This window comes from Haemaphysalis longicornis, unplaced genomic scaffold (assembly GCF_048455015.1).
Source record: "Haemaphysalis longicornis isolate Haplotype H1 unplaced genomic scaffold, Haemaphysalis longicornis Haplotype H1 scaffold_13, whole genome shotgun sequence".
In the NCBI taxonomy this organism is placed as follows: domain Eukaryota; kingdom Metazoa; phylum Arthropoda; class Arachnida; order Ixodida; family Ixodidae; genus Haemaphysalis; species Haemaphysalis longicornis.
This window is the reverse complement of record NW_027526233.1, coordinates 75,925,490-75,949,139: the sequence shown is the minus strand read 5'-3', so window position 1 is coordinate 75,949,139 and position 23,650 is coordinate 75,925,490. Positions and strand designations below refer to the sequence as shown.

Genomic DNA, 23,650 nt, shown 5'->3' with positions numbered 1-23,650 from the left:
CGCAGAACCTGTTGGCCCTCTGCCGCCACTCCCTTCTATATATTTTCTTGTTAGACCAAATGGTGCTGGATATCACCTTCAAGGTCAAAATCCAGAAGCCGTTTGCGGACTTAACCAAGAACTTCTATGCCTTTCTGCTTCACTGTGCAGTTTACTCTTGTTTTTTACTTTCGTTTGTATTCGAACTCAGACGGGATCTCTATGCAGTTGAATGACGAAGCTTTACGTTCAGAGGGTGGTACGACGATAAATGGAACACTAAAAATTTTCCTGAGAAAACCACCGCTCTGTTCGTGCGCAAACTTCGCACGAATGTCACATTTTGTGGTCTATTTTGTTTAACACCAGGAACCACGACGCTACTTACCTGGTTATTCTGACAATAAATAAAAACGATTTTTGCCTATGGGAATATGGCGGCTGATTTGGACGTGCGAACCAGCGCAAGTTATCTTTGAACGATGGCGCCACCTAGAGTATTAGTATCGACACGCACGTTTGCGTTTCACGTTAGGAAGGAACGAAATGTTGCAGCAGGCGACCAGAAACTTCACCTATAAAAGAGGCAAATGCGCTAGCAGGGGATCAGAAAATCCCCTTTTACATTTTCTGGTCGTCTGCTAAACCATTGGGCTTCTGTCTGTTTTGCAGAAAAATGCAGTTTCACTCACGCCTTCGTTTGTATTTCTATTGCTATAAACAGCCCAGTCATTGCTCCTTCGCCTTCGGCGCTTGTAGATAAAGTGTCCCGTCTTAGCTAGCTTTTTCTCTTACTGAAAACGTGCAGATAGGTCCCGCGTTTTGCTCACGTTCTCCAGTGTTCTAACAACGCTAAAAATGTCTGGAGTGTGTTTTCGTTTCCTAGAGACCCAAAAAGGCGGCTCCTGCGGACGGTGAAGATCAAGCGGGACACGTGGAAGCCGACGAACCACTCCTGCATATGCATTATAAGTACCCGGCTTCTCAGCAGTGCCAAATTTATTTGGGGCTATCGTCACCTTGTCTGTGTGGCTGTTTCTAGATACCAGACGCACGGTTTTCTGGGTTTACGTTAGAGATTTATAATGCTTTTGCAGCTTTTTTACATTTGATTAATGCAAACATACTCTTAAAGCGGGCATCCGATATAAAACGTGTGGCGCTTTGCATCTTCAGTCATTTCACTTTGTATCACGAAATAAGGCACTCGTTGTGAGAAGGCGTACTACCTTTCTCAGTCCCGAAGCGTCATCCCGCCGCTTCACGCTTAGTTCATCCAAAGCCCATTTTTGGGAGTTTGAATGTTATATCCAAAGCGTAAAACTGCCTGCGACGCGTTATGCCCGTGTTTCTCCACGTTGTGTCAACTTAAGGTCTGCTATAAATCCCGTTGTGCGCAAAAATTGTAAAATTTAAGACATCTATTCTCGCTTATTTTGCCATAAAAGTAGTGCATAGAGGTGAAAAGAAATGTGTCAATGCCAGCTCTATTTTGTGAAATATGTGCGGATGTGAACCGATACGCGTGGATTGCACTTTGTTTTATTTGCTTGATTTCTCGTCATTTATTCTTATTTCTCGGACGCAAGAGCACCTATATTGACAATATATCGTGCAGGCTCACATGGAAGGATCCTCTTTGAGCAAAACCAGGCAGATGTATGGAAGACGCTGAAGCCAAATGCTGTGCCAACGTCTTTCCAAATCAGAGGTAGGCATTTACTATTTGATTCACAGCGTGTTTTCGTATAGGTGCGTACATTACCTAACAAATTGGTGGTTGCCGCTGGGAAACGTTCCAGTGGTATCGAGCCATCGGTCTGGCATGCTTCACCTATTTTGACTCTAACACGTTATGAATACATGTAAGTATGTACACGTATTGATGCTGCTTCTCCTGCTCTTATCGTGAGTTACTTCCACCTATAAAATTGTAATGTCGGTCAGCCCACGCAGTACCTTAACTTCGCGCAACCACTTAACCCAGTTCTACTGGAAAAGGCGCAATCGCTCGAGCTGAGTAATTATTACAAGTGTAAATGCTGAGACGCTTAACATGCAGTGTTTCCGCTTTGTTCTTTGTCTTCATTCTCCGTTCCCTTTATTACCGCGCTTTCCCTGAACTTACTGGCTAATTTGGTCATTTTTAGCATATATCTTTCTGCTTCCAGTTGCTCCAAAGCAGCGAAAACCACCCAGAGACAGAACGCAGCCTTAGCCAACATCCAACAATAACGAGGTGGACAACTCCGCTGAAGAACCTCACGCATCATCAGAGACAGTGGAAATGCTCCCCGAGTCCACTCACATTGTATCAGAAGAGACGTCATAGGAAAACATCCAACTCGACAGCCCAGGTGCCGAAGGTTTGAATGTCGCAATTGCAAAGTTAGCAAATAAAACTCTCACATCTAGTGAGACACAAAGTCATTGTGATGAGTTGAAAAAGAGGTTTGCAGACCAGGAAAGAAGATACACCGTACTACATAAACATCACAAAGGCATACTAAGAACGCAATTTAAAGCATCAAAAATCAAGTAAAAAACATTCGAGCGTAACCATCATTGCCTGTATTATAACTGCAGTTAAGTGTGTTCGTATCATTTTATACCTAATGTATTATGTAAGAGCAGCGGAGTATGCTGTTCCTCATTTTGTACAAAGTTTATTTTTGCTTCAAATTATTAAATGCATATTCGTACTGCTGTGTAAGCCATTATGTTTAGATTGCAGCCCGAGGACGCTCGTTAGATTCGCGGCCGCGGCGGCCGCTTTTCTGATGGAGATGAAAATACAAAATGCGCCTGTGTTCGAGATTTCGGCGCATGTTAAAGATCCCTAGGTGGTCAAAATTAATCCGGAGCCCTCCACTACGGCGCCTCATCGCCTACGTAGTTTAAGCGAATTAAACCTGATCAATCAATCAATCACGTTTATATTCCACAGTGCATGCATAACACAGTCTGCCGCGAGGTAATCCTATATATGTAAGTACCGTATAATAGTTTCAGTGACCGTAAGCATGCCGGACATTCGTACTTAGATATGTAGCAGTTCCCTTCATTTGTGTACTTCGCGTACTTTCTCTTTTGTTTATATGTAAACGCAACGGCAGCAAGGTCACGGCGCCGGTATGACAACGACGGCGAGAAGTTGCCCGCCGTGTCACCTATGGTAAAAAAAGAAATGCAGTTACCATACCTTCGCTAATCATCTCAAAATATAGAATCCTTCACCAAATCCTTACTCTTCTGTTCAACTACCCTAGAAAAGGAATGTATATAAAAAGTAAAGCCAAACCAAGCCCACACTATTAGCGAGACCAGCAGTATCAAGGCGTGTCACGCAGCAAACGCGCGCTCCGGGTCCAGCGGATGCAAGAAAATGGCGGTCCCGCTAGCAGACGACGCGGTTGTCCTAACCCTCAGCGGACCAGGGGTGCATCGAGACACCATACCGTGCTGAACATTGTGCTGCGCCCTTGTGCGAAAAGAAATATCAACAAACAAATTTCACTTATACCTGAAGAGATGGCGCATCATGTAGATAAAGAATACAGGCACATCAAAGCAAAAAAACCGCCAAATTTAACCTTGAACACCCAAGTGCGATGTGGTCCCACAACGGATTGCTACGGCCCTGTTCAACAGAAAATGGGCGAGGGTGCAGAGAGCACAGCATTTTCGAATTGATTTTTCTACTAAATAAATTCGCGTTAACGCGCTCACAATGGTCGAAACAGGGCCTATGGACTCCGGTCTACAATTTGCTGTCGTAGTCCCGCAATGTTTACAAATCACTGTCGTGTTCCTTCAATCATGGTATCAGAAAATTTGCAATAGATGCCCCACTAAAATAAAGTGCTATTTCGCACTTTCCCCACGTCTCTGGAGCAATATGGCACACCACACCTGCGGTGGGTGTGCAATCATTTTCATGAACCCTGACTTCCTCACGTAATTACTTAAAGGAGCCATGAAGAGAAAATACAACTTCATTTAATTTGAAAAAACTGGGATTCAGTATCTCACTCAGCTCCATTACAGCCACAAAAGATGTTTTTTAACAAAAAAAAGCAAGAAGTATTTAAAACTTTCAAATTTTTCGCCACAGTGACGTGTTATGAGCAAGAATGACGTCACACGGGCCAACAATAAAACATAATTTTCAGTGCGTTAACTGCCCGTTAGCATTCAAATGATGCGGTCAAATGGAACTAGAGGCCCCATTACAGACGTCCAGTCATGTGTCGTCGCGACAGGTCAGTTAGGCGGCCACCAATCGCACAAACAAGGTTCCGTGACGTCATAGAAAAGTTGCGGGAAATTGGCTAGGGGGTCGCGACTGCTTCACACGTTTTCGTTAATATCTCCGTTATTTGTTCGAAGATTGTGATGATATTGGTATCATTGTTATCGGGACTAAGCAGTCATTCTAATAAACCCAACTCATATTTTGTCTTCATGGCTCCTTTAAGACAAATGCGCATTGTCGGTCCCTTAAACACATGGGCGTTCCCCTCACACAAATCATACGCGAGCATGGTTGGCGGACAGACGTGAATTTCCAACTTGATGACTTCCTCCATATGCAGTGCTGGTATATGATGTGAGTTGAACAATTGTACACATGACTGACCACGGTAATTCATAAGAAGCCACAACCCTAGGCCTGCACAACAGTAAAAGTTCAAGCATTACTAGTCAGCAGGCTTCAAATAATTGATAATCAGGAAACGGTTGATTAAAATTTAAAATGTTTAGGTTCTATCTTGGGGACTGTTTTGCTGTATTTGAAAACCAGTGCCTTAAGCTAAAATCATTGTAGACATTTTTAAAAATTCCTGCTATAACTTTTTGAAGTTCATTAGAACTGTTAGGAAGGTGGCATTCAAATTCCAGGCTTCTTCAGTAATCCTAGACATGCTGAACAGACCACCAACACATGGCATTGGTCTGACTGTGACCTACTACTGTTTTCTTAATAAATTTCCAAATGGAAGTAGCTAAGTGCACCATTGCAAGGGATCCGAAATATCCTTAGAAAACGGCAGAGCAGAAAACCTGTCTTGGTAAGTCACCAGCTCTACTGTGAGCAGTGGCGCATGAGCATAGCCGTTTCTGGCACCCTTTGCGGATGTGCAATCGTTCCGGTAAACCACCACATACCATACCAAGGCCAACTGTACACTCTGCTATAAATATCTCTCGGAAACTTTGCTACGGCGTCGAGAAACGCCCTGCGTTCATTTGAGACAGGCTATATGCATAAACCCATCTGTTGCCCCATATTGGTCTTCCAAAACCACAATTCTAGAATTAGACAAACCGTAAAAAGTAATATTTTCTCAATCCCAACTCAAGCCCCACAGACCACGCTATGGAACCTCCCGCCCGTGACTTTGACACCCCTGTGGATAAATTTATTCATACCGAGAATTGATTCCAAAAGGCATATGCCTTAGATTGTCTTACTGCAGATGGCACTTGCCCACAGCAGATTTCATTCGGCAACGACTCACATTTGTACAGATGGATCGGCAACCTGAGTGCAGTTCCTCGACGATTTCTATTCCCTCTGCTGAAAAAGCATTGTGGTATCGGCTTGAGCAACTGACTTCTCCCACGTCAGCAAAGCTTTAGGGGATTTGAGAAGCAATTGATACAGTCTACGTCTACGCAAGCTGCCGACATACTGGATCCTCTTCTGCATTTCAAGAGCGGTTCTGCAAAGCTTGCAACGTGCCAGCTGTTTTAGCTTTCACAACCATGTCCACCATGAAGTGAAGTATTTACATTATCTCGCATACATCGCTGGTCACGGCATAGCACTCCAGTGAATTTCAGGCCACAGTGGCATCATGGGAAATGAGAAAGCGGATGAGGCTTCCCACAGGGGCCTACAACTAAGAAACAGAAATATCTTCATAAACCTTGATGACTGGACAATTACGAAGGCACTAGCTTTGACGGAAAAGAACCGTTTATGGTCTCTGCCGGAGTACCATCACGGTTTTTTACATCGCACAGGTTCATTAATTAGAATGAGGCTGACAGACCATCTACCCTGACAACTGGAGACGTTATTACATAGGCTTCGTATCAACGCAGCATTAACCAACTCCTACCTACACTGTATAGGCTAGACATCAAGCCCATACTGTGATAATTGTTGCTCACCTGAAACAGTTGAACATATATTACTAGAGTGCTGTACGTATGCCGAAACACGGTGCCATCTACAGCATAAGATTGATTGCCTCCACCCTGGACAATTTATACCGAGACTGGTACTTGGAACATGGCCCTCTCCCTCTGCTCAATGCAAACCCTGTCTGAACTGTTAAGTTTCTCCAGTTGTCTAAAACACTTAGCCTTCCTGTCATTTCAAGAACCGTGTAACTCAATGGCCTAAATCAGTACTCTAGTTTATTTTTATTTAGTCTTTTTACTGCTACTCTTTTTTTATACCTAGCGCCATTTGTCCCACTCCTCCTTTTTCCCCACAGAGTAGCCGGTGAGTGAACCGATGTCGGGAAACATCTCTGCGCTTTGCTCTTCATTAAAGCCTCTATCTTTTATACCGAATTGAGCCACAGCGTCACGCACAAAATATTAATATCTATGAACGGATGTTAACACAGTTTCCTAAACCTGTTAGCAACCGTAGCTTTATAATAAAGAATCAGTTGCCTTTTTGTTTTATACGGCTATGTGCTTCCAGTTTTCACAAGTATAATCTCTAAGTATGCCGTCATTCCGCATTGCGATGCAAGGCAGGCAAATTGAGGATTGGTCATTATAACAGAAATTCATCAAAATGTTGGGAAGCAGACTACCTTCATGTTAGCGATTAAAACATTTGGAAGTCTGATCAACCAACTGCCCCGCACTACTCTACTTTTTGGTAAGGATATTGTGCTACATGTGTTTTCCTTAATACCACAATGATTAGTTTGAAGAGTGTGATTGAGTATGCGTTGTTAGTAGGAAAATTCAACTTTTTATTGAACGAAATTGTATTTTGTCGTCATGTCCCGTATAAGCAAGCATCTGCAGCTCAGTAACTGATGTACGAGACGACCAATAGTTCCTCACGTTGAACATCAGCTTTATCAAAGCAGGAGGTGAATTGGCTAAATAAGGCTAAAGAAAATTTGCCCGAGTCCAACACTGTTATTCTGACTGCCTTCTCTATTCGAGCCTCCGGTCGAGGATATGCTTGAAATCGATTTCCTCATGCAAAAGCATAGCGGAATCCTCCCCTCAGTCGAGTGGACAGAGCAAGTGGAGTCGAGGAAAGACTGAGAACGCAGCCCATGGTATCTTACAACCACAACACTACTGTAATACTTGCCCTGGGGAACTCCATGACTGGACCTACCCACCAGTAGCGAAGCAAGGCGTATCCTCACGCATCTTTGGGAAGAAGCCTAACCAAACGGCATTTTCCATTGAATGTTAGTACTGCTTAATTACCCTTTGAAAACCTTAAGCATCCTGAACTCAAACTGGCCACGTTTTATTAAGGTTCATTTATTAAGCCATTTATTAAGCCATTTATTAAGGTTCATTTATTTGGATGCATACTGTGGCCTTTCGATAAGACCAAGCAGGTAGGAATACAGAACATGTCATCAACAGAACAATGACAGGTGTTTTCTTAAACAATACGCCCACAGGACTAGCAAATTTGGTGAATTTTGGTGAATAGCCCACCAAAGCTACACATAGACAAGCACCGCCTGATTGGAGGACTTATGAGGATCTGTACTGCACGGCAAAACCTCGACACACATGCATTTTTGCCTTTTGACTACATCTGAAAAGCAGTCACTGCAGGCAGAATCGGCCCCGCAACATCAGGCTCATTCCTCCGCCCCTATGGCGGGTAAATAAGAGGACAAAGCTGGTAAGGGCATTAAGTGACAATTGCATGCATCTATAAACAGGCATAACAAGGGAACGACAGCTACGAAAAATTTAAGAACAGGTAAAAATAATGAAAAAAAGTAGACAGGCATACCATGTGAGGAATGTGTTGAAAATGGTAACAGATAAATCAAAGAGTACCACTAACACGTGCGGCACAAAAGTGTAAAAAGACAAAAAACGTGTTTAAAACTGCCAAGAACACATACAATATGTCCTGTATCACATTCTTTTGTGGCATGAGTGCCGACAGCACTCTCAGTACTGTAGGCGTTGCTTTGGTTGCATCCAACCCCAAAAGGTGCTCGATCATGTTGTAAAATGATTTCAGCGTTATCTGGTACACGAGGTCAACCACCCAGTGAAGGCAAAAGGCCAACAAAATCGCCTCCACTGGGTGACTGGTGTTTACCAACTGGTCCTCGATATGAACGGTGCATGCACCGATGGGGCCTTCGAGATCGCCGTTCCAGACCACCAGGGGGTGTTTGATGAACCACGGTGCCTGGACCAAAAACGTTAAATGTACGGCACTTAAAATCGGCACATCCATGTCTATCTGCGCTGATAAGCTGTAGGACAAGCTCTCCATGATGATAGACGAAAAAAAAACTAAGCTGGATAAAGTCAAATTAAGCTATTATATAGAATCACAAAACCATAGAAGGCACACGCACATACATACAATTTGCTATTTAACAATTTAGAACTTGTTCTTAACAATACGTTTGCTAGCATTGATCAGACATGAATGTGAGCATTCAGATTATTTCAATAACTATTAAAGTTTAAAGGAATATTATGGCAGTAACACGTATGCAAATGGCGCTTCCGTTAATGCAAGAGGTGGATACATGCAATAAAATACAATCTCTTATGGGCACCCTGCAACACTATTTGAGCAGTGCAAGTTAACCTGCGCGACGTTTAGATTACACTGCCAGGAATACCTGAGCCAAATACTACACGTGCACGTGAAGCGGTGAGCGCTCAAATCGATGTGAAAGACTCGGGAAAAACCAACCGCTCTCTCTGCAGTTGTCCTCATTATGCAACCCCTGGCATGGCCTAAGGGACGTCACATAGGCCATGGCTGCCCGATCGGCTGTCACTGGTCAACTTCGCGACTAGATTCTTCCATTTCCGTCGTCATCATCGCTGTGTACGAACCTCTTCTATGCCTGAAGCTGTATCCACAGTTTTGCAGTTTCTTGTGTGTTTTGAGTGCGCGCGGAGTTTGAGTGATGAGCTCAATACTTCCCTTTCAACGGGACTACTCGACTACAAACGTTTATGGCTTCAAAAAAGTGCTACCAGCCCGAGCGCGCACTTGCGAGCAGTCACCCATGCCTGTTTTTTTGTGGCACCGTACCGGAAATAGGCCCCTCCGTGTTGCGGAGAAAAGGCCAAAAAATTACCCGGCATGTGATATATCGAAGGCCGCCGAAGAGAACGCCGCGAGCCGCCCCCCTCTCCGGGAGAGAGCGCCCAGCTTTCGTCGCGTTGTCCGCGGTCGAGTTGAGAGGGTATAATTATGCGCGATTTCTCGTCGCGCGTAGTTTCGGTAATTGTGAACGGTTTTTCATAATTCTTGCGGGAGGAGATTTCTGGGACAATAGACTTTATCCCAAAATACATTACTAGTAGTCGATGGCAAGTGTTGCACGGTCGCTTTAATGCACAGCAGAAGTAAACTTATCGGATAGAGAACAGAAGTGCATAAAATTGCTCTACCTTTTCTTTCAAAAGGGTTGACGATTTCTCTTTGGCTGCTCGGGGCAACGTCGTCAAGAATGCCAGGATGGTCAACACTGCAAAAATAACATAACAATGAATTCTAATAAAAGCATGCACCTACCTCTTTCTCATTACGTTAGAACACCATGTATTACAACTGAATGAATGTGACAAAACCCTAGTTGAGGAAACTATTTTTTGAGGCCAACGTGAAGTACAGGGCCTCCCCTTTAGTTGCTTTTATTAGGAATTTTCTCGCTTCACGTCATTTCCATATAATACCCGGCAGGTACTCCCGGTCATATCAGTGCCTCCTACCTCCCCTCTTCTTCTACGTTAAAAAATCCTGGAAAACATTGTTCCTAAATAAAACAACATTGTGACACAGTACGAAGTACAAAAAACCTCCTGCTGCTTCAGAAACGACTAAAATTATCTCAAGTGCTTATTCACAGATCGCATTTCCGGGCACTTGGGTCCTGTACAAAGTTCAGCAAAATCGTTACACAGAAGAAAAGGAAAGTGTTAATGTAGCTTTTCACTGACACTATTGACTTGGGTGATTATCCTCACTTTTACAGGCTGCCATCTTGCAACTGCCACCTCAAAATTTTGTGCCGATCTTTAACAAGCTTCTTACTCTTGATTGATTGTAGGGTTTAACACGCCGACGCAACGCAGGCGATGAGGCGCGCCGTAGTGGAGGGCTCCGGTTTAATCTTGACCACCCGGGGATCTTTAACCTGCGCCAAAATCTCGTACATACGGGCGTTTTTGCTTTTCGCCTCCATTAGAAAAGCGGCTGCCGCGGCCAGGAATGGCACCCGCGACCTCGTGCTCAGCAGCGCAATGCCTTAGCCACTGAGCCACCGCGGTGGGTCTTCCTACACTTCCAACCCTTGTTATGCACGTGATATTTTGAAATTTTAGAGGTACTCGTGAGTTTTGTCCTGTTTCATTGTGCACTATTCAGCTTTAACATTCATTGTGCACTATGAATACAAAGGTGTTGACCACAGGAAAGCTGTGCATGCACCCTGAAGCATGTGTGTGTACTCCGAACCACAGAACCACCCATTTAAGAAAGTAGAATTTTATGAAAATTCTATTTGGAGTGTTAGCAATGACATTAAAATGTATAGTACAGTAAAAGCTCGGTAATTTAAACTCGAAGGGGAGCATAAAATTGTTCGGATTAAGCGGAATTCTGATTAGCGGGCAGGCGCCAGAATGATTGGAAATCGCGCCACACTGCGTCGGCAGAAGACAAAGAAGCCACCTCTGGATTTTTAATCGCTAATTAGGCGCTACTACACGTCTGTGGCAGGTGATTTGGATGAGATTTGAATGAAACTTGGATGAAATCGGCGCCTCAACCTGGCAACGCGGAACTTCCGTATCGGCTCGTGACGTCAACGGCAGAGCACATAGGCGCCATCTCTCAGCTGCCTTCTTTGGGTACAGCGCCGCATCTGGGATGGGTGACTCACGACCACTGATGTTGCAGGTTAGATATATGAGGGGTGCTTCTTGTACCAAGTGTAGTCATCCCTGTCACATTGCGGTGTCGTGCTCATAAGAGTTTCGCGATGTGCTAAAGAGTGTTGTGTTTGCCGTATAAGTTGTGTTCTCACACCTTGAAAACATTGATTATGCTTTCCGGTGACGTCGAGTCGAATCCGGGACTAATGAGTAAAGCTGAAGCTGATTCATTTCCTTCTGCATTAGAAACAATAAAAGAACTTAAAGCTGATCACGTCGTGATGTCAGCTGAACTAAAACAACTAAGTGGCGAGAAAGAAACGAATAAAAATGAAATTAAACTGCTTCACGCTAAAATCGCAGCCCTCGAGGCAACCGTTGCGCTGCAAAATAACGCTGAAGGATCCACTGGCAATGCTCTACTGCAAGTTTCAGATCGGTTGACGCAAATCACATCTAGACGCGACGATGCTGAATATAGGGAGTGGAAGTCTAATCTTCTCTTCTTTGCAATTGAATATAGCAAAACAGAGGAATGGCCTGAGGCCGAGGAAAAAATATTATACTTTTGCTCTGAACGACTCGAAATAACAACTAGTTCGCAGTTTGAACGTGCTCACAAGCTTGGCAAGTTCACCGAGGAAAAACAAAGCAATAAGTGCAAAACTAACCGTCTTCAACAATAAACAGCAGATTTTCCTCTGCACGGACACTAAAAGGTACGACGTGTTCAATCGGCGAAGATTTTTTTCCGGCGATGCTAGAGGCCAGGCCCAAATTTGTGGGCTTTGCCAAAACCCGAAACAAGAATTTCAAAGTGTCGGTTGGCATGTTGCTCATTGATAAAAAAAACTACGATGCAGTTGTGCTATCAAGCAGATAGCTAAAGCCGAACAAGTCCTTTGAAGATCCCAATGTGATTTCACTTCTTACCATTCCAACATTATCGCTATGATCTAGTAATATTCATGCGGGAACGGATTTGGTCTGTTCAGTTCTAGAAGACAGCGACTGCGACATTCTTGCGCTTACTGAAACATGGATTAACCCAGATATCACCAATAATAAAATTTTCACCAATCGTAACAACTTCCACATATATCGAAATGATTGTAAAAATAGGTGTGGCGGAGGTGTACTCCTTGCAGTAAGAAAGACTGTGCAGTCATACGCTATCAATGTCCACTCTGATTTACAAATGATCTGGGTAGCCTGTGTTACGAAGTTCACCACCCTACTTATCAGCAATTGCTACCGGCCCCGTGATTGCAACCATTCATTTGTGGACGACTTGCGCAGTAGCATAACCCGGGCCACCAAGTTATGTTGCACCGACGCCATCTACATTTTCGGCGACTTTAACTTTTCCGAAATAGATTGGATTCACTTGTCTTCCTCTTGCCGCAATTCCACGGAATTTATAAACCTTGCGTTAGATTTTAACCTATTTAAAATCGTGAACCAACCCACGCGCGGATCTAACAACCTTGACCTAATTCTTACGACAGTTCCTGAAACAGTAGGTACCGTTCTTAACAAGGATTGTTTTAGCGATCGCAGCCTCCTCCAAGTAACTATTAACATTTCGCTACCTTTCTGCGGCACCGATCACAAAACAATTCGCGACTGTAGTAACGCCAACTACAGCCAATATAACGCCGAAATCAAAAATTTTACACTGACACATTCCTACCATTTCTGACCGTCGTTCAGTATATGATAACTGAGTGGTGTACAGAGATAAACTATGTGCACTAGCTAATCAGTTTGTCCCTCTCGTAAAAGTGAAAAATGATAAATCAAACCCCTGGTTTACGAAATCTCTCAGGCAACTTAGAAATAAAAGGAAGAGTTTATACCGCACAGCTAAACGCCATGACGCGCCCTCTGCGTGGCTGGCATACAAAAACTTATGAAAAACTACTGTTCGGCAGTACAATCTGCCAAAGATAAATATAACTCTGTCGATATACCTTCCCTCTTGAAATCAAATTCTAAGAAGTTCTCCAAACTTGCTTTTCCTGAACAAAATGGCCAACAAATATCCTTGCTAAATGGCGACCATGTCGTCCTTTCAGATATTCATTGCACATCAGCATTTAACGCATTTTTTCATCCCTTTTTACCCTGGAAGACCATTACGACGTACCTTATGTTCCCGAACTTGGAATTGCTCACATGAAACCGATAGAAATAACTGCCGAGGGTATTGCTTTTCTAGTTAATAACCTCAAGCTATCCACTTCAGCCGGCATTGACAACACAATTCTAACATTCTTAAAAACACCGCCTCTGTTTCTGGTAAAACTTTGCATCATCTTTTCAGGCAATCTTTAACGACAGGTCAACGCCCTTCTGACTGGAAAATTGGTAAAATAGTGCCTTCGTTTAAAGCCGGCATTCACCCGAAAGCTGCCTTCCAACTTTTCTTACATGTATATTCTGCAAACTTCTTGAAGACATAATCGCTTCCTATGTTTTCCGATACTTAGAATCAAATAATTTCTTCTTTCAGAACCAACACGGATTCCGAAAGGGTTTTTCTTGCGAACCACAACTGCTAGAAATAACAACTGAGCAGCATTCCAATTATAACAGTAACCTTCAGACTGACTAAATCTTTCTCGATTTTTGTAGAGCTTTCGATCGTGTAGCCCATTGCCGTCTCATTTCTAAATTATGTGCCCTCAGATTAGACTCGCAAACCTTATTTTGACTTCGCAACTTTCTTTCACTTCGTCAGCTGTGTACTGTAATTAGCAATTCCCATTCCCCTCTCTGCCACGTAACCTGTGGTGTACCACAAGGGTGCGTCCTCGGCCCCCTATTGTTCTTAATCTATATAAATGATCTGCCAGATAACATATCAACCTGCATGCAAATGTTCGCAGATGATTGCATAATATATCATTTTATATCATCCCCCGACGACCACTTCATTCTACAAAGCGACCTTCACCGTATTAATGACTGGTGTAACACCTGGGTAATCTCGCTGAACACGCAAATCTGTAAAATAATGTCCTTTACACGCAAGCAAAACGTTTACACCTTTCGCTACACTGTCAATAATTCCGCACTGTTACGGGCATCTTCCCATAAGTACCTTGGAGTTCATTTCACACCCAATCTCTGCTGGTCTCACCACATCACCACCATTAGCGGGAAAGCTTCCAAGTGTTGAGGATATCTACGCCGTAATTTACATTGCTGTCACGCTCACGTCCGTCAACTAGCCTATCAAACCTTTGTCTGCCACAGCTTGAATTTGCCACTCCTATCTGGTACACTTATCACAACTACTAAACATGCTTGCAGCGATTAAGAATAGGGCGGCTCCTGTCATTTCACGCAATCATGACTATCACAGCAGCATAACACAAATTAAACACAACCTTTCTCTTAAACCCCAGTGCGGTCGTCGCTAGATTTCTCTTATTTGCCTCTTTCACAAATACGAGCACACTAACAGACCCTTCCCACTTCACCTTGATGTTCCTTCCATTTCTTCACGAAGATTGCATAACTATCTGTTTCACGCGATTATACGGTGCAACTGATGCGTTCAACTCCTCTGCTCTTCCTCGCGCCATACGTTTGTGCAATGGTCTTCCAGATAACATCGCATTTGTATCACACAATAATACTTTCCGTCAGTTGCTGCTTACACACTTTTCGCAGTAAGATCTTGCCGCTGTTCTGCAAATTCTTTTTTTTCTGCCATGCCCTGTATCCCCCTGTGTACCTCTAATAAATGTACTTGAAGACCACAGAGCATGTCGTGTGTGTTGCACAGCAGGTGCTTTCTTATGTTTTTCTTTTTTTGTTTTTTTTAGTTTCGCATTTTGTGCCGAATATAAATGTTGCACGCTGGAAGTGTTTTCTTCGTATATGCATAGGTTCTGCGTTTTATCTGGTGCTTTTTCTACTGGGTGTTCTGCAAATTATAAACCCTCATTGGTGCGGGTCGGGTTAGTAAAGCAAGCTATCTTTGGTTGACGTCACCTTCATACACTATAATGATTGTATTCGGTTCCCTTTGTCGTGTGTGCACTAAGAAATCGCCTTTAGTTTTTTCTTGTTATCCTCCACTAACTTCAACTTATATTGCACAGCTCGTCGCAATTTATTGTGCTGCTTTGCTTTGTAACGCGTGAATTAATTTTGTATAATCTTCAGCAATTACCCCCTTACTCAATGCCCTGTAAAAAGGTCTGTAAGGAATTTTAAATAAATAAATAAATAAATAAATAAATAAATAAATAAATAAATAAATAAATAAATAAATAAATAAATAAATAAATAAATAAATAAATAAATAAATAAATAAATAATGGCATGTGCCGAAGCACTGGCGCCAGTGGCGTAGTGCGCTCTGTTGAAGCAAATAAAGCCATTGCAGAAATGTAGCGCGCGTCCCACACTGTTGTATTTCTGTTTCGTAACTTTCGTTATTTTAAATCTCTAGTTGCGTTGGTTTCGTCTGGATTTGGCAATCACTCTGGGCCCACTTCTTCTGCAAGGAGCGATGGAAATGACAGGATCATAGTTCGAATTACCTATTCTGGATACCAACAAGCTCGAATTATCAGGAGTTTTCTCCTATTGAAATATACGGGGCTGTGACGGGGACAGGACACGAGTTTGAATTAACTGAGTTCAACTTAACTGAATTAACTGATTTCAATGAGTTCAAAATAACTGAGTTCATATTACTGAGCTTTTATGTGGTAATTTTTATAATGACCGTTTTCGGTGCGCTTTTTTTGCTACTTTCAAGTCAATAAAATTTTGAGTGTGGTTTGAAGTTCCAAAAAAAGAGAGTTTAGCGCGGCAGTTTTTCATCCTCCATTTTCATTGACTTACTTAGTGGATGCGTGCACTCAGCATGATCTTTTAGTGCCTTGCCTGCTAGAAGCAAGAGATGCTGCCTCATCCCGATGTGGGACAGGAACTGGCAGCAGCATTCTACAGCATAATGGGAAAGCAGCATTCTCACCCTCTTGGTCCTCCATGCTGGAGTCCCGAGCATTGTCTAAGATCTCATTGGTCCTGGCTTCAACCGTGGTACCAGCTAGGTCAAGAAGGGCATTCATGTGGGTGTTGGTGACGTGCGTAATGGCTTCCCCAGGGGAATGCCCTGATATATGCGGAAACTCCGGAAAGATATGAAATGCGCACCAAAATATGTGATAAATAAATGCACAGTCCACTCATAAACTTTTTACCTCTTGTTTGCTCGCAAGAGCAGGGTACCTCTCGAAGACGTCACGAAGCAACTGCCCCTCTTAAGCGATGTACTGCCGGCGTGACTCGAAGGTGCGTGCCATAGAGTCTCGCACTCTTCCTTCGTTGGGGACCACCTTCTTCATCTCTTGCCTCATAGCCTTGAAGTGGCCTTCAATGCTGTGGTTGTCCTCAGCAGTGGCGTCACCCACTTGATGTAATAAAAGGCGAAATAAGCAAAATGTTGCAACTGATATAAATATCATGCATGTTTACAATCTCAAAGCACTCAGTTAAACTGTGGGTTGGTGCAGAACCGTTACTTTGCACAAAAAGATGCCTGGAGTCTAATTACAATAAACTGTGCAAGCCATCTGCATAGTGACAAGGTGGAAAAAATATTTTACTTTTCTCGCAGAAGATTAAGAAAGAAGAATGAGAAAAGACAAAACAAAAGACAAAATGGAAAAACAGGATGTTGCACCAAGGCATTTTAGCTTCAAACTACCATGAGAATGACAATTCACATTTGACCAGTGACTGCATAAGCCTGCATTCGCCTTTGGCCTAATCAGCCCTCTAGTTATTTTAGTATTTGCTTGGCGGCAGCATCGTTAGGCCTGGCAATTGCAATTTTTCCCTACCAGTTGGAAACAAGCTTTATGGCGGCCACAGAACTTGAGCAGTAATTTATAAAATTGTGCACTTGTGCTTAGACCCCTGCAAATAATAATATATAAATTGTACAGTTTGCCAAGTGAAGTGGTCCAATAGTTTAGCCTAACCTTGGAAGGAGAAATCAAGTGCACACACAATACATACACCTATACAGCTAAACTGTCCAATCCAATAGTTTTAATTTACTGCCAGCTTAGCTCGAGACATAAAGGTGAGAGTAGCACATGCATATTCTTGTGAAGCTGGTCTATTTATTTAAAAATCCCATGCTGAAGAACCACCAATCCCTGAGGCGCCTTAGCATCCAAGTGGTAATTTAAGGCTTGACAGAAATGACCGAAATTCCCAATATATTGCTAACGAAGACCTGCTGGCGGTCACATGCAAAGAAAAAACACTTTTAACTGAAAGGAAAGGAATGCCAAACTGTTTCAACTACATTCAATACCAGTGACGTAGCCAGAAATATTTTTCAGAGGGGGTTATACATCTCCGGCAAAAAAAAAAACAGAATGAAAGATTGCTTGCTTGCATACGTCAGTTCATTTTTGTTTTCTCATCTTTATTTTTTTTAGTTTTCGTTTTTTACATAATAATATACCGAAGCGGAGTGGGAATTGCACATGTGGAGGAAAAAGGCCAAAATTTGGCGGTATGAGAGGAGGGAATGCACCACTCAGAAAATTGGGGGAGATGTTCTGACACTGAAATCTCCCCCCCCCTTTTGTGTGCTGTGCACCTCTCCAATACCCTTGATTTTTGTCGAGTGATCAGCAAAGTAATGCTCTTCAAACAGCAGTCATTGGTCATTGCAGCAACCTGAATAACTGGTAATATCCTAATAATAGTAATTTGCTACATTACGAGACGCAGACTTTCGCCTAGCTATAATGAGATGCCAACAACCTGCCTCACAGAAAAAAATGTGTACTGCTGCATTGTGACCGCAGTAAAACCACACGAAAAAGGAGGCAAAAGCTTTTTTCCTACACACACATAACACCTATGCTTATTATACAACCTAAGCAGAGTATACATGTTTGTATAAGCGCCCATACCTTCACATTTATAACACCGTTGGTGAAGCAAAGCACAGGTCCAAATTCTAAAAGCTATTACAAGTTCATAATTATGAACACATATTGACTGGCATCATCTTTTTTCAAGGCCATGTTCTAATGCTGAACTATAATATCGATTTGAGCTCAATAGAAAAAGCTATAATTTGTATTTTCAGCCTGAAACACATTGTGCTGTCAGTCAGATAGCTACAATGTACGTTCATAACTCCTGCATCAAAAAAAAGCTCGAGTTTTCTAACCTTTTGGCAAACCCTCTTTGACGGTGCTGCCTCTAAGTCACCAGATGGACGAACGGTTTGCCGCCGTTTCTGCCAAAACTTCTTTCTTTTGTCGGCTACTTCTTCCGCGTCCAATAATTTAGTGCGTTCAAACTTGCGCTTGTAGCGCAGTCTTTGGTACCAGGAGTCCTGCGTAATTCAGACACACAGACACACACACATACACACACAAAAATACTTTAACCCAAACTACGCTACCAAACTAAAAGAAAAGGTTTAAGGCTCCAGCTCAGTAAGAAAAGCAAACACACTATTTTTTTAGTTTAAGCTACGCACAGTACTGCCAGAGGTGTCTTTTACCGATGTTTCCATACTAACAATGGCCCGATTGGGGCTATAAGAGTTACGAGTTAAGCCGAAATATAAGTAACCACCGAAAGGCAAATTATTATCTACTTGAATGCGTGATACGCAGCAACATTTACACAAAATGAGAGGTTAATACAATCTGCGATTGCCTGGGTGTAGACTACGCAAGCGTTTTCATTGGTATTGGAAAAATATTGGTGGAGGAGGAGAGTGAACTAAACCACATCCACAGTGTCACCTGTTGTGCACTCGTTTCTTTGTGATACTGGGAAACAGGGACGGGCCTCAATCACTGCTTACTACGAATAGCTTTGCTTTCAAAAAATAGTCGCTTGTTTTTTTTCCCCATTGCAAACAACAAGGTCACAAAATTTTTTCTTCATAAGTAGGTGTTTTCTCATATTTCCTCAAAGTGTTTCCTCATAGGAATTTATTCCATATACATGACTGCATCTCTATCGCAGTGACAAAAAATTATTTGCCACAAATTAGACCATGCTACTTCTTTTCATCATTGCAGAATGAATACAGAGTCGACGTATTCATTAAATTTAAAAAAAACTCATGCACCCCTCGGTCTAACGGCGACAACAGTTGAACACGAAGCTTTTTAGGGAGGGATTCCTTGGTTGTCGTTTGAGTTTGATCTACGAAAAGCGTTTGATTCGGTAAACCACCAAATCCTTCTAAGAAAACTTGAGAGTATCGGTATTCGTGGTGTTCCCCTTGATTTGTTTCGCAACTACTTAGCAAATCGGTATCAGTATGTGCTAGTAAATGGTATACCCTCCGCTAAACTTCGAATAATAAATGGTGTTCCGCAGGGATCGATACTCGGACCAATGCTATTTAATTTATATATAAATGATCTACGGACGATACCTGATTCACCCAAAATAATAATGTATGCCGACGACACCAATATATTCTTTACTGATATGGCCTTGCCTCAATTGGAAACTAGGGTTAATCAATACTTGCACCTTCTATCGCACTGGCTACATATCAATAAGTTACAATTAAACATAAGTAAAACCAATTATGTGGTGTTCACACCGATTAATAAACCACTGAATTATACTATACATTTTACCTATCGAAACAACAGACTCAAACAATCAAAAGCGCAGAAATTTTTAGGTGTATTGTTTGAAAATAATCTGTCATGGAATACACATGTGTGTAAATTAACCGCTGAACTGAGCAAAACGGAGGGTTGTTTATATAAAATTCGAGATATCATACCGTTATGGTTAAACAAGACGCTCTATTATTCGTTATTTTTCTCTAAACTTTCCTACTGCGCTTTAGTATGGGGCACAACTACTACGCAGAACTATAATAAATTGCTATTGTTGCAGAAGAAGGTATTAACAATATTCGAAAATTACTACGGCAGGCCTGAATACCTACCTACTCATGAACTCTTTCTAAAGCATTCACTTCTTAAGGCAAATCAAATATACTGCTACAAATTACTTCAGTACATTAGAGACAACAAGTTATACAATACTTCCAGCCCTGTAACCACCACAGAACATAACTTGCGCAGACTACATCGACCAATGCCATCTACAAGAACAAACTATGGCCGGCAACACACAGGTTATCAAATCCCCTCCTTGTTGAACAAAGTTCAGAAACAGATTAATTTTCGCCAACGGTTGTCAAAAACACAGATTAAAAATGTCCTGTTAGAGCAGTTAATTGCATATAGCTAAAATTTACCCAAGCATCAAATAAAATGTTGCAGCGAAATTGTAGATATGTATGCTGAAGTAAGTCTCCGTTTCGGGTGTATTTTGTTGTCCGTTCTTTTGTTGTGTTGTTGCATTGTAGATATCTATGCTGAAGTAAGTCTCTGTTTCGGGTGTATTTTGTTGTTCGTTCACTCCTTGCACTGCACGAAAAAACACACGAGTGTTTTGATACCATATCCAGTGTGAAAATTTGGTTCTGTATTCTTTTTGTGTGTGTGTGTGCAAAGTAGTCGCGCATTGAGCGTTTGAGGAGCACGACTGCAAATGTACTCTCTGTAGTCTGTAGCCCTCTTTTTTTTACACTCGACTGCAAGTGTGCAATATAATATACTGTGCCCGCACGCTGCCTGCCACCGGAGCAGGGGCCCTAGTCAGGCTCCAAGCCTTTTGCCTCTGCTCCCCTTTCTGTACGGAAAGAAACAATAAAGAAAGAAAAAAAGGATGACAGTTTGACTTTCAGTCGGTTTGGACTTTAGATCACAGTGTCTCTGACTTTTCCCCCTGGCCATTTCGTTTCGCACACAGAAAGCTACACGTTCAACCATTGCTCTTGTTAGACAGAGGGGTGCATAGTTTTTCTGTCTAATTTCCCACATCCATGCACCCCTCTTCAATCTTTTTAACCATGCCTGAATGGCACAATACGTTAGACGTCGGCTTCACAACGTGAGGGACACAGGTTCGGTTCTGACCATGGAAAATATCTTAATTTTTATTCGCCTCACGCGATCATAATCATCGTCAGAGGAAGTAGGCTTTTCTGCAGTGCTTTTTGGGTGGACTACAGACATCAGTGAGAGGTCGAAGGATTTGCTTCCATGCTAGCTGAGAAGATAGAATTGTGCATATATAGAAGGAAGCAGAATTGCTGCACTATGCAAAAGGGACGTTTTCTTAGTGTTAATTGTTCATTGAGTTACAGTAGGGCATTCATGTAGAACATTTTTGTTTCACATGAGTGAAGGTAGCTTGATGCTGAACTGATACATACGTTACCGGAACCAACTTTGTCTCGGAGGAAGGGGTGGCGCTGGACGAGATGCCGCACCACTTGCCTGTACAGCTTGCCAGGATACCTAGGAGGAAAGAAAAGAGAGGTAAAGTGGCCTAAAATAGACTAACAGAACACAGTTGCCGGAACAGAAAACAGCATCGACAGCGACCCAAACCATCTTTTTTTACTTTGCATTTTAATGCCGAGTTTATTTAGTCACAATGTGGCAGTCAAGTCACAGTTCCAATAATGCAGCAGGCAAGCTGGAAACACAGCTTGTCTTGCATGCATGCATAAACTGTCACTCGGGCTTTGGTGGGCTGCTGTGTTATGAGTGGCTGCTACGTGTTACCTGGCCCACACTAAGGATGCCCACTACTGAAAAGTTTGTCTATAATTGCATGTTTTCAGAATCTTAGCATGCATGCTTGTTTTGCTTTTTAAAAGTCTCAACCTATATTGGGGTAAACGAACCTATTGGACCATAATTGTACTCACAACGTGTAGCGAAACAAGTCATGGCACAGCCACTCTGCGATGCGCCGGCGCAGCACTAAGCGCACGTCCGAGCGCTTTATTGCTTTGGCCAGGTTGTGTGCGATGCCCACCGGTGTTGGTGGCAACACGTAGTTTTTAGAGTCCAGGCTTGAGCAGGCACCTTCCTGAATGCACTGCACTTGTTAAACACTAGAACCATAAGCAAAAACAACTCATGGTTAATTTCATCTGTGCAACAACGAATTAACAGGGCCATACGATATGACAAGCTGACAGGTGTATTCGTACACACAACACATGCAAATTCCTCAAATAATGAACAGATTACACGCCGCTGTCCCCTTTCACAAAAACAGCATGACTTTCTTTCCATTGTGGTGAAGTATTACCCTGAGGAGAGAGATCATATCAAAACATATACTACCGTGTCAGGTTAATAAAGCATCTGTGTTGCATCCGTGTCCACCTCGGCTGGCAAGCGAACAGCTCAGAGCCTGGACCACGCAGCAACCACAATGTCTTGAACAAAATCCATAAACACATTCAGTTCTGCATCGTGCACCTTTAAACACGCAAAGCTACGAAAATTGCACCCACAATAAACACTCATAGCAATCATAAACATGTAATTTAAACTGCAATAACAAAAATTGATACAAAGCACGTGTCACGTGAATTATAAAGTGGGCGTAAAATATAGCTATTAGAAAGCGCCGAAAAAAACGGTGGGGGGAGAATCTAACCCACAACCTTATCGCCCACAAGCAAAAGCGTTACCACTACTCTATTCCCCAGGACTGAAAAATTGCGTTTAATGCGCGGATTTCTTTCAGTCTGAAAGGAACTACACACTTTGTCACTTCCGTCTTGAAGGAACAGCTATTTCGCTGCTTGTGTAGCTGCAAGGCGGTACCCTAGAATATCTATTCTTTCTCCCGATTCACACGTGTTCATTGTTTCTGAGCTCAGTGCTGGTTTAAAATTAACTCGACTAACATGATAGCCGAAACACACACTGATATGCTAGCTGCCTCAAAATAAATGGTATTGGGGCAACCCGCCATCACTCCACTTGCCTAGCTGCATCGTAAAAAGATGCATCTCAATTCCCCCCCCCCCCTTATATTTTTGTTCTTACAGTGACAATGAATACCGTCCCTATAATTCGTACACAGCGCCCACCGCGCGGGCGGCAATAGAGAGCCGAAAGGCGGCAATGGAGGCGAGGATGAGCAAATGCGCATGATCGCTTAAAACGCTGGCGTATTGCTGGCATCTGCTTTTTGTGCACACGCTCAGTCTCATCAATTCTACCTCTCGGTGGTGTCATCATACGTGTATCCCTGCGCATCCGCGCTCGCGAGGTACTGGTGAGAACTGACGGTGCGCACGGGCATGGATGCATATGCGATGCGAAGCTTGGCCATCATCCGATAGTACCAGAAGAGATAGATAAGACCTATGTAAGGAGTTATATACTCACCTGGATGAGAACCCTGTCTCTTCTCTTGAATTCGGTGAACTTCGAAAAAAATGCTTCTTGGATATCCACCAAAGTAAAATCCGCCGAGATGCTCAAGAGCCTACAAAACTCCTCAAAGTACGCTACGCATTTAAACGTTCCCATATTATTACCTACAAATACAATTGCAGTGAAAGAAAAACAGCCAACTACACAAAAAAACAAGACGCGGC

General features: G+C 42.7%; 1 protein-coding gene across 1 annotated transcript; it reads right to left on the bottom strand.

Moving 5' to 3' along the window:
* Window positions 1-7,812: 7,812 nt before the first annotated feature.
* On the bottom strand, window positions 7,813-23,382 carry LOC144163895 (uncharacterized). Its single transcript, XM_077694562.1, has 8 exons — window positions 23,338-23,382; window positions 21,956-22,128; window positions 21,470-21,539; window positions 18,397-18,523; window positions 16,130-16,204; window positions 9,646-9,722; window positions 8,121-8,416; window positions 7,813-7,861 (listed from the first exon to the last, which is right to left on the bottom strand). The coding sequence occupies exons 1-8, from the start codon at window positions 23,380-23,382 to the stop codon at window positions 7,813-7,815; spliced, it is 912 nt and encodes a 303-aa protein (XP_077550688.1).
* Window positions 23,383-23,650: the final 268 nt, after the last annotated feature.

Excerpts from the sequence above, each read along its gene's own strand:
- LOC144163895 (XM_077694562.1), bottom strand. The coding sequence starts at position 23,382 with ATGGCCAAGCTTCGCATCGCATATGCATCCATGCCCGTGCGCACC. Across the intron at positions 9,723-16,129 it reads CAGCATGGAGGACCAAGAGG|TGTTGACCATCCTGGCATTC; the intron begins GTGAGAATGCTG and ends TTATTTTTGCAG. Across the intron at positions 8,417-9,645 it reads CAACCCTTTTGAAAGAAAAG|GCACCGTGGTTCATCAAACA; the intron begins GTAGAGCAATTT and ends TTTTTGGTCCAG.